The following is a 12,085-nucleotide window of genomic DNA, read 5'->3' on the forward strand; positions in this document are numbered from 1 at the left end:
TCCTTCCTTTATAGTCATTCCACTATTAGGATGAGTAAGTTTTGCAATCAATAATAGACCTATAAGTATGGGTATACATGGAATCCCTATATATATTGAAGAAGGAAATGTTCCATCAGGCAGTGTGACTGCCCTGAGTCTTCTTGCCGCGACTGTGTCAAACAGCTTAGAGACCCTAGCTCCCAACATATAAGGAAGTAGAAAACTTAAATAAGTGAAATAATTTTCATAAGTTCAAAGTTTTTGATGAATTATTGTTATTGCTTTGGTTATTTTAATAGTAGATTTCAATTATCCATTTTCATTCTATTTTTTTCCATTACAGGGGATATGAAGAGTTTGGTACACTGTATTTCATGAATTATGTAACTGTTGTACTTAAGTATTGTTTTTGAGCAGTTGACTAGACATAGAATTTTATCTTACTTTTAAAATTATTTTTCAGGTAAGCATTAAAAAAAAATTAATATCCCTTCCACTACACTTTCTGCCCCCTTGAGCAAATTTAAGAAAGAAATGTGGAAAGCAAAGTCCTTAATACATAGCTGTGTAGTATGACAAAACAAATGACCTCATTACCCATATCTAAAAAAATATCTATTTTCATTTTGAATTTATCATCTCTCTGACAGTGATAAGCCTATTTCATCTTGATCCCTTTTGATTTGTATAGATCTTCTCAGTTTCTTCTGAAATTTTCTATTTTGTTATTTCTTATAGCACAATGATTTTTTAAAACATTTTGTTTAGCCATTCCTCAATAGAACAACTACTAACAAGCCGCTGGAAATAATTTTACATGAATTATGTATATCAAATAGAAATTTTTTTCCCCCCCAAACTCTTTTCCTCTTTCTTTGATTTCTTTGGAGTAAAGACCTAGTATTAGTATAACCAGTTAAAGGGTATATATTTAATAATTTTCTGGCTGTAGTTCCAAATTGCTTTCCAGACAGCTAGACCAATTCATACCTCTACCTAACTGTACACTGCTCCCAACTTTTGTCATTTTTCTCGTTATCAGTCTGATTAAAATTTGTCTGTTGGGGAATGGCAAAGGTTGCATTGCACTGGACTTAATACAAGAGAAATGAACATGCATGTGGAACCTAAAACCTGAGCAGAGTTCACAATACATAGTTTGCATATTTTTGACTGTACAACAAAGGAAGGAGGGGAAATAGGAATCTCCTAAAGGGAAGTGGCATGATTGGGGCAAAGGTGCAGTAAAGTGGGAAAAGGACAAAACCCTTCCCAAAGGGGAGGAGCAAGATGATGGCATGATAGCATTCTTTTCCTTTGGGAACTGCTGGACCATGAGATTAGGAGGGTCTGTTTATCTACAGGTGCCCCAGCTGCACTTGTAGTTTTTTGCCTAATAATGGTAATGATGAGGTTTGTTCTTTGTTCTCAACAAAGCCCACACCACTAGGGAGGTGATGCCATGAAAAGCACAAGAATTGGATTTGAGTGACGGGGAGCTTGTGCTAAGTCACAAGTCTCACTTTCTCCTCCAGAGCCATCTGTGTCCATTGACCAGATATGACTCAGGATGACTGGAGATGGCCCCAGATGTAAGGTAAACAGGGGTCAAATGACTTGCCAGTGTCACATGATCAGTAATTACCAAGTGTCCGAGGTTGGATTTGAACTTGGCTCCTCCTAATTCCAGGGCCAGTCTGCCATCTGGTTGTTTAATGCAGGCTGATTGATACCTGTCTTGACTCCTGAGGACACAAGGGGAGTTCAGGTTGCAGTTAAACAACAGATTATGTCAGCTCAGGGAGTGCTTCATCCATAGCATATCTAGGGCCTTCTTCATGCTCTGAGTCCAGTGTTTCAGGAAAATATGGCAACTCATATAGATAAGGCCAGGGGACCCTTTTAAACATTCCCTAATATTATAACCCAGTTCCTCTAACTAGAAAGCCAGAGCTGCCCCTAGAGCTAATTCTAGATCAAATTAGCGAGCATATAGTGCTTATAGGCACTATAGTAATTATTTAAGTGTCCAGTTTATTCCTATCTGGGTTGTGCCTTGTTTCTGATATAGTTAGTTGGTTGTGTGACCCAGGGCAAGTCACTTAAGCTCTCATGCTCTGGACCAGAGGTGTCAAATGCAGGGCTTAAATAATGTGTGGTTTTATATAAATATGTGGTTTTTTAAGTCAGTCTGTGATCTATAGGAATGTGTACTATTGAACTATATCAAATCTCTAAGATTATAAAAATTATAGACTGGTAGAAGGATGTTTCTTCATTTTAGAACAAAATTTAGATAACCATTGTCTGATATGGTGTAGAGGGAAATACTTGTTTATTTATTGGTTGGATTAGATGACCTCTGTCATCCTTTGTAACTGAGAATTTGTGATCCAGTTGGTCAACAATACAGCCACTGTATATTCCAGAATTTAAGGGAATACAAAAGAAGTTTATGTTTATATAGTTGTCTTGCACTAGCTTTAACCTAAAAAGACAGATAATATAAGAATATATGAAAAAAATAAGAGTAGAATTTTTAAAACTGGAAAGGAATTTAGAATTCATTTAATTCATGGTATATGGGGAACAAGGTGGTGCAGTAGATAGAGTGCCAAGTCTAGAGTCAGAATGAACTGAGTTCAACTACTTCACTTACTAGCTGTGTGACCTTGGGAAAGTCACTTAACCCTGTTTACCTAAAATCTTTAATTGAACTGGAGTTTCCTCTTTTTTAATTGAACTGGAGAAAAAGATGGCAAGTCATTCTGGTATCTTTGCCAAGAAAATCCCTAATAGGTTAGGTTCACAGAGAATCAGATACTATCAAAATAACAACAGCAACAATCCATAATATAAAGCAATCTAAAACCAAGTATGGGAAAGGTAGCTAGGGCCTAGAAAAATTGCATGAATCCAGGAGTATTTTTAAAAGTATTGCCGGAGGACTTGTTTCATGTTTCACTCAGATTTTCAGCACTATTTATTTGTATTCAGAATCAAATACCTAAAGTAAACTTTGGGATTTCTTAGGAATTATTTGCTGAGTGGCCTTGGGCAAGCCACTTAACCCCGTTTGCCTTGCAAAAAAAAAAACTAAAAAAAATTACATTTTTGTACTTAAAGTTTGAGTTGGTATTTTAAATTTTCCTTTTTTATGTAAATTTAACAAATCAGCAAAAATGAAAATTTTAATATAACATGAACCAAGGAGCACTGCATATGAAATTGATCTTCTTTTTAAGTATTATTTTAAAGTACATATTCAGTTTGAAGTTTCTTTTTCTGATTTCTGTATATTTTTTTTTAAGTTTTTGCAAGGCAATGGGGTTAAGTGGCTTGCCCAAGGCCACACAGCTAGGTAATTATTAAGTGCTTGAGGCCACATTTGAACTCAGGTACTCCTGACTCCAAGGCCAGTGCTCTATCCACTGCATCACCTAGCTGCCCCTAATTTCTGTGTATTTTGAAAAGTTTTCGACTTTTTCTTTTTTAATGTTTTTATATCATCACAAGTATCCATTTACTTTCCCTCTTCATTAATTCCAAACTCTCAAGTCCATCCTTGTAGTAAATAATTTGTCAAACAAAACAAACCAGTATGTTGAACTTGTTTCAAAATGTGTGTGATTCGCTAATCCATCAACAATCAGCCAAGAAATGGGAATCATACAAGACATGGTTTTCCATTGCCTTGGTTGGAATACTTAAGCCTTTCAAAGGTACTTTTTATGACAGTGCTTATGTAAATTGTTCTCCTGGTTTTGCTTGCTGTTTTCTGCTTGAATTTATGCACTTCTTTCCAGGTTTTTTTTTGTTTGTTTTGACATTTTTGTGGCAAAATAATATTCCTTATGTTTACATACTATATTTTTAGTCATTTACTAGTGGGTGGATCACCACTATATTTCCAGTTCTTTGATATCAATTGATCAGGTAATTGAAAATATGGCAACTCATAGATAAGGCCAGGGGACCCTTTTAACATTCTAACAAATCTACCAGTGTGCTAGACACTAGAGACACAAATTAAAATGAATAAAACTATCCCTACTCAAAAGAAGCTTATGTTATAACTTTTTATTACTTTAAGTGCTAAGTATTCACTTAAATATTTTTGCTCTTTCACAATTTCTTATTTAGCTCAATTCTTTTTCACTTCTCCCACAGAAGTTATAATTTGGTAGGTTAGTTTTCTCAATTTTTGTACATAATTTTTGTACATAATGTTTGTGCTTCAGATGACTAATAAGAATCCACCTTAAGTTCATTTTCCTTAGAGTTTTTTAACTGTTAGTTTTTTGTGACTTGATTTCTTTTTTTCTCAGATTTGGTTAAGAATTGTTTTTCTTCTATCGACCTACATATTTACATATTTGTAAATGCTATCCACTTCATTTGTTTTCAGTTTTCTTGGCATATAGTTGGGCAAAACAGTTCTTGAAATTTACTTCATTTCTTTTTTATTTGTTATGAACTCTTTCAATTTTTAATTTTGTTATTTTTTCTTTTTTAAAAAATTCTGTTTTTATTAGTTTTTTGTTTGAATTCTTTTTTCAAAAAACACCTCCTAGATTTACCCATTAAGTCATTGTGTATTTCTTATCTCTGATTTTCATAATTCTCATTTTTGTGATTAATTTGGGTGTTTTGATTCACTTTTTTATTTTCTATGTGTTTGATTGTTATTCATACCCAGTACATTGATTGATCTTTGTTGATTAAAATACTTAGGAATATAAATTTTCCCCCAGGACTGCTTTAGTTACATGTGCAAGGTTTTAATCTGTCATCTTGTATTTTCTTTAAAATTATCTGTTGCTTCTATGATTTTCGTATTTGGCACATTTAGTATATTTATGTTATTTAATATCCATTTAATTTGAATCTTTTTTCCAGATGCTCTATTTTGATTACAGTTTTCATTTGCTTGTGATTTTAAAGGATTTGTTTAATATTTATCATGCTAAAACACCTGACTAGTTTTTCAAAGGTGCCTTGTGCAACAGAAATCTCCCTCTTTCCCTGTCTCCTCTCTCTCCCCCTTCTCTCTCCCTTCCCTTACTTCTCTCTCTCTCCCTCTCCCTCCCTCCCTCTCCTCATACTCTTGCTCCCCCCACACTCTCTCCCTCCTTTCTCCCCTCTGCCCCTCCCTCTCCTTCACTCCCTCACTCTCTTTCTCCATCTCCCCCTCTCCTCCCCCTCTTTCTCTTTTTCCCTCTTTCTCTTCCTCCCTGTCTGTCTGTCTGTTTCTTTCTCTCTTTCGAAAATCAAAGGAAATGATGAAGGACCCATAAGGGGGAATAGCAATTTCAGACTTTTTTTTATAAAGGCAGAATTCTTATAAACCATTTAGTACTGATTTGAAAAATAGAATAGTAGCTCAATTGATCTTACTTCCAAAGAAGAATAAGAAATAATTTAACCCAATAATCTATTGTTTGATGAACCCTCAAACAAATTATTTAGGAAAGAAATCTCTCAAAACTATAACTTCATCATGCTAAACACATGGCCAATCTGGCAGAAACTAAATTTAGACCACTATCATTCCAGAATAAATTTTCAATGTACATATGTCATTAATATTAAAGACCATGCCATTAAAAAATGAAAAGAGAAACAGATTATATGCTTTTTGCATTTCTGGATAGGAAATAAATTCTCAACCAGTCAAAGAATAGAGATAATTAAAAAAGATCAATGAATTTTGATTAAATGAATTTGAAAATCAGCTCAGCAAAATGACAAAACAGGAACTATCAAGGTTGTAGGACATATGAAAATATTCCTTACTAATGCATTGCTGATGGAACTTTTGTACAATATTTCAAAAGAGGAATTATGTAAATAAAATTATTTCAATATCAGTGTAGGACATAGCCCCTAAGAAGGTCATTGACAAAAAGAAAGATATAACCCAAAGTATTTAGAATAGTACCTTTTGTGGTAGCAGAATAGCTTCAAACAAAGATTCCTAACCATTGGGGAATGACTGAACAAATTTTGGTACATGAATCTAATGAAATGTTCCCATGCTATAAGAAGCAAATGATAAATGATATGATAAATACAGAGAAACATGAACATACAAGAAGTGATTCAAAAAAGTAATGACTTCAGAACTTTCAACATAGCTGTTTTAATTTATTTTTTAAGCTGGTACCAAATTTTTTTAAAATTTTATTTAGAATTAATTACTTTAAGATGAGTTGTTTATATTTTAAGTGTATATAATGTATTTTCTTCTGTAATTTTCAGAAATGTGAATTTTCACAACTTTATTCATGGCAAAGAAAAAGATCCACTAAGGGAGAATTTTGTCTTCATGATGGACCACCATATGCTAATGGTGAACCCCATGTTGGTCATGCTTTAAATAAGGTATTTATAATTTTTATTTTACTTTGTGATACTTATCAAGATTTTCATGTTCTTTTCTCTGGCAAAATATATTTTCAGCTCATCAAACATGTATTATAATTGTGTACCCTTAAATCTTACTTTGATGCTTCATTGTGATGTGGGAGTATTCTAGAGCTCTCAGAAGTTGTTCCAGGAAAACCCAAGCCTAAGCAGGTTTTCTAATTTGGAAGAGCTTTTAATATAGCCTGTTTATCAGTGGAAATTTAAAACAAAAGTAAGGCTAAATTTTAGGGTGTCAAGAATTGAAAATAACTCCCTTAGACACAAAGTCTTTTCCACTATCAAATAGTTAAGAAAAATCTATGACTGAAGTCCAAGGCCTTTAGCTTCAGACCTGGTTTGCCTTTCATTACACTATGCTGGTAGAATTTTACTCCCCCCCCCCTTCTCTTTTTTTATTTATAATTTTTTTTTTATGGATCCTTTTCTGACTATAGCAGAGGTAACAAAGCTTATGTCACAATTGCTGGCAATATCAAAATTTTGTTCCAAACAAATCTCTGTAATTTTTTAAATTCCTCTTTTCTTTAAAAAAAAACTCGCTCTGTAAATCACTTCTTGTCTCTGATGTCTGAAGAGTCAGACAACCTAGAAAAGTATTCATACAAAACCACTGATAAAGTCTCCAATAAATCTATAGGTATCCTAGACTTCAGACTCTCTCTCTCTCTCTCATGTGTGTGTTGTGTCTGTGTCTGTGTGTCTGTGTCTGTGTGTGTGTGTGTGTGTGTGTTAGTCTGGTTTAGTTTAGGATTAGCTTTTCTTTAAAAAGGGGGCTTAAGCCTTTATCAAAGTAAAAGTAAATCAAAGTAATCAATACTAACTGATTTCCTTTTCAGCAATAATCACAAAGGGATGCTGCACTTGCTTGTGTCAGGAGCTCATTCACTTCTAAGAGTATAAGGTGAGCTGTGTTTTTAAAAGACACAACTGTTAAAAATTTCACCTTATATTCAAGTCATTGTGGTCCATGTCTTTTATCACTTTGTCCTCACTACCAATTTTCTGTTAAAATTACATAATGAGGATAATAGGAACTGGACTTAAGCTCCATTTTGAATTATCTGAAAGGCAATTGAGTATTCCAGACCCCCAGACAACAGAGAAGTTATTAGGGAAAGCTATGTAGAATTTTGATCAGCACAGAGATTAATTAAATCTGGGGGAACTGAGGAGATCACTTAAGAAGGCCCTGGAGAACACCTTATAGGGAATAATTTGGATGAGAATCCAGCCAAAAACAAACCAATTGAGAAAGAGTGTCAAAGAGATAGGAAAACCAGTGTCCTGAAAACCTGGAGATAAAAGAGAATCCAGGAGGAGAAAATGGTCAGAGAAAAGGCCTTTGAATGTAGCAATGAAGAAATCCTTGGGAACTTTGAAGAGAGCAATTTTAAGTGGATTGTTGATGTCTGAAGCCATTTCTAAGAAGAGAAGAAGTGAAAAGAACCCATTGTGAATGGTTTCCTCAAGGAGTAGAGCCATGAAAAGAAGACAGGATCGTCTGATGACAGATCATCAAGAATTTTTTTTTGTATGCAGGAGGAAAGCAACCAATGGACAGGAAGAGATGAGAAGGTTGAAATGAGACTTTCTAGCTCTTAGGAGTTTTCCACCTCCACTCCAGCTGTATTCCCACTCTGGAGATAGTCCTTCTTTGTTGTCTTCTCTTCCAGTTAGTGAATTGCCCCTGACTTCTAATCAGGCTTAGCCCCTAATCCTTCCCACTTCCCTACCTCTCTCTACCATGCCTTCTGTTCCTTTATTATGTTAGAATGTAGACTTCCAGGGGGCAAGGGCTGTTCACAGCACAAATTACAATGACTCATACATGATAATATTTAATAATAAATGCTCTAATTAATTCTCATACTGTAATGTTAGGGGGCAGGTCTGCTCACAAAGATGAGATGAAATAGGATTGATAGCGATGAAAGGCATTTGACTGATGTTAGTTTACAGTTTTTTTTGTTTGTTTTGTTTTAGGTTTTTGCAAGGCAGTGGGGTTAAGTTGCTTGCCCAAGGCCACACAGCTAGGTAATTATTAAGTGTCTGAGGCCGGATTTGAACTCAGGTACTCCTGACTCTAGGGCTGGCTCCATCCACTGCACCACCTAGCTGCCCCCTAGTTTACAGTTTTAACATTATTCCAACTAAACTTTTAAAGAAACATCAAAGAACTTGATAAAATAATATCAAAATACATTTGGACAAAGAGGAATAGCACTTCCATACCTCAAAGTGTTCTGTGAAGAAGCAGTTGTCACAACCATTTGGTATTAGTTAAAATAAATTAGAATAGATCAGTAAAACTATAGATAAGGTAAATCAGAAACAATGGAACTCAGTAACCCAGTGTTTAATAAATTAGAAAATTTAAAATACTTTGAGAAGAACTCTATTTGATTAAAAACTTCTGGGAAAACTGGAAAACAGTCTTGCAGAAATTAGGTTTAGACCAATCCTTATCATATTCTGGATTTTATCAGGTGACTAGTACCTTTGATGTGAGGGACTTTTGATGTCCAACTGCCACCCATCCAGCTCACCTTTTCACTCCAAGAAGCTAGAGCTGTACCCTGGTAAAAAAAGTCCTAATCGTTGAGCTCCACTAGGTTGAGGGTAACCCAACTGACTTCAGATCTATTGGTGCATTGGGAGAGGGGCTAGGGAGGTGTCTGCCCCAAAGTATGTGAAACCTGCTCTAGCAGAATAGGTAGATGTAAGCATGTGAGCCATGAAAGCGGTGGAAGCAGGTACTGTGGAGCACATTGAAGCCACAAAGGTCATCCCCAGCATCCCGAGCCATTACCAACTGTCTTGACTTTTATCTGCCACTGGACTTCGGTGACTAGAAGAGTGAATGAATGGTTTTATGCAACTCTACCTCACTTAAATCAAATTTGTGCTCAAGTCAAAAAACTTTGCCCATACCATTTTACTCAAAATCCTATGGTGACCACACAGCAAGTGTGGATACCCTGGGAGCTTAGTCCCAACCCTGCACATAGGTGGCCAAGGCCATGGGGAGTCATCTCTGCAGTGATAAAGCAGGGATTTGTCAGTATGACTGAGGGGTCTTTTTAAGGACTGCACCGCTCACCTCCTGAGGAGGGGACTAGAGTGTCCCCAAAATTATTTGCTTCATCTAAGCTAACCCTGGTGTACTTATCGAGGTCAAAACATAAAATAATGCACAAAAACTTTTGTGAAGATGATTGCGCTTACCATTGACACATGGAATGTGTGCATGCTTATGGATAACAAGAAATCCAGTATTCCTGAAAGAGGAACAGCTCTTCTTTCAAGAGAACTTTGCCGGTATTGCTTCCTAATAGCAGTCCTGAGTGGGGAAAAAAAAGGCCTGCAAATTGAGGCCAGCTTATTAAAGATAGCCATGGATACCTTTAATAAGCTATGGATAGGATTTTTGAATTTAAAGTTGTTTTTTAAAGTATTATTGATGTTTCCTTTTTACAGTATGCATTTCTCTTCCTGAAAGTTCTTATAGCAAAGTAAAACTAATAACATGACCTCATCTGAGAGCTCATACATTTCACATATTGCCCCCCCATCTCTGTATTTTGAAAAAATTAACAGAATCTTCATTTTCTCTCTTAAATCCTACTGCATGGGTCTGGGGGGGGGGGAGGAAAAAAGCCAAATTTTTAATAATATATATGAATGGGGGCTGTTAGGTGGCATATTATTTAGAGCACTAACACTGGAGTCAGGAGGACCTAAGGTCAAATGTGTCCTCAGGACAAGTTATTTAACATTGATTGGCAACATTGATCCCCCTCCCCCAATAAATAAATAAATATGCATAGCTAAAGAAAAAATTTCATGATTATGTACAAAAATATATAGATATCATTCTGTCACCTAAATCTGTTGCTTCTTTGATGAATGACATATTTCAACTTTGATTTTCTAGAATCATATCAGACAAATAGAAATAGGAGCCATCAAATCACAAACAGTACAAGGTTCCTTGTGGACTTAATATTGACTTTGTAAAACAAATTTGTCTTTTTTATTAGTATATATAAACACACTAAAATCATATGGAAATTACATTTTTACCTACTTCTGGCTGCACTGGGGGTTGTGGTGGGCACATGGTATCAGCCAGTGTAATGTTTGACACCTGCTCAATTCATGAATAGTCATTTTATCAATCATAGTTCTTTTTATTTAAATTTATTTATTTTGGTTTTTGCAAGGCAATGGGGTTAAGTGGCTTGCCCAAGGCCACACAGCTAGGTAATTATGAAGTGTCTGAGGCTGGATTTGAACTCCAGGTACTCCTGACTCCAGTGCCAGTACTCTATCCACTGTGCCACCTAGCTGCCCCTCAGTCATAGTTCTTAACAACTTTCAGAGTTGTTTGGTTTTACAATTTTGATCTACCTATTTCATTTTTCATCAGTTTATGTATGTTCTTGAAAGTGTTCATATTTACCATATTGATGTTATAGTGTAAATTATTCTGATTCTGCTTGCTTCATTATGAGTCATTTCAAGACTTTCCATTTCTTTTTTGAAATCTCATTTATATAGTATAAAACTATCATTCATTTTTCCATAACTTATTTGACTGTTTTTCAGTTGATGGATATTCCCTTAGTTCCACTTTTTCACTACCATCAAAAGAGCTGCTATAAATACTTTTTCCATTTTCTTTGATCTCTTTGATCAAAAGAGATAGCATATTTGGGTATAAGGATATAATAGTGTTGATGCAGTATGAAAGACACACACACACACACACACACACGGATAGGCATTGTTAGACAGAATTTCTTGATTTCTTGTTAACCAATAAATCACATATTCTCATTGACTGTCTATATCAAATAAATTCTTTATTATATCATGGAATGAGATGGTCTTGAAGTCTGGACAAGTGGAGCACAAATTTTGGTTTAGACCAAAAAATTATAGATGCTTCTAACACTGGTATAACAGATGCCTATCATTCTCCAAGAAATAAACTTGGTAAATTCAGAGTGGATTTTTTTTTTTACTCTATTAACCATTTATAGAATGTCTACTCTATCCAGGCACTGTGCTAAAGTTCTTTATATAAATTTCATTTGATCCTCCCAATAACCCTGCAAGGTAGGTACTGTAATTATCCCTATTTTTACAATTGAGGACACTGAAGTAAACAGGTAAAATGATTTACCCAGGGTCACACCACTCCTAAATGCCTGAAACTGGATTTGAGCTCAGGTCTTTCTGATCCTTGACCCACTTAATTGATCTATATATTCCCCTAACTATGAGCTACATGTTCAGTAGGTTAATGTCTACCTCATAGAGACAGTTCCCATGTAGACAAAATCATAGGTATTGATGTACAAGCATTTAAGTAGAGCTTATACTTTTTGGGGTTTTTTTTAGATCTTGAAAGATATAACTAATCGATTCCAAATGATGAGAGGTTTAAAGGTACATTTTGTGCCAGGTTGGGATTGTCATGGATTACCCATTGAATTAAAAGCACTTTCAGAACTTGGAGAAAAGACTCAAAATCTTTCACCGATGGAAATTAGAAAAAGAGGTAAATTTTCTATGTCTTAATGTTTTTAAATAATGACAAAGATATTTGATCAAACTCTTCCTATTTATTTCCAATTTAAAAAAAGTTTGTTTTCTATTTTCATAATTA

General features: G+C 35.0%; 1 protein-coding gene across 2 annotated transcripts in view; it reads left to right on the top strand.

The window, feature by feature from the left end:
- Positions 1 to 12,085, top strand: part of IARS2 (isoleucyl-tRNA synthetase 2, mitochondrial) — a 66,566-nt gene that overhangs the window by 4,259 nt on the left and 50,222 nt on the right. Inside the window, exons 1-3 of one of the 2 annotated variants that reach the window (XM_074222703.1) lie at positions 6,296 to 6,366; positions 7,248 to 7,312; positions 11,818 to 11,977. In XM_074222703.1, the coding sequence (XP_074078804.1) occupies positions 11,848 to 11,977 (130 nt within the window). In that variant the 5' untranslated portion in view covers positions 6,296 to 6,366; positions 7,248 to 7,312; positions 11,818 to 11,847. Of the gene's footprint in view, positions 1 to 6,243; positions 6,367 to 7,247; positions 7,313 to 11,817; positions 11,978 to 12,085 lie in introns of those variants that run through there. The other variant, XM_074222702.1, reaches the window with a different exon arrangement.

This window comes from Macrotis lagotis, chromosome 2 (genome assembly GCF_037893015.1).
Source record: "Macrotis lagotis isolate mMagLag1 chromosome 2, bilby.v1.9.chrom.fasta, whole genome shotgun sequence".
Taxonomy (NCBI): Eukaryota; Metazoa; Chordata; class Mammalia; order Peramelemorphia; family Peramelidae; genus Macrotis; species Macrotis lagotis.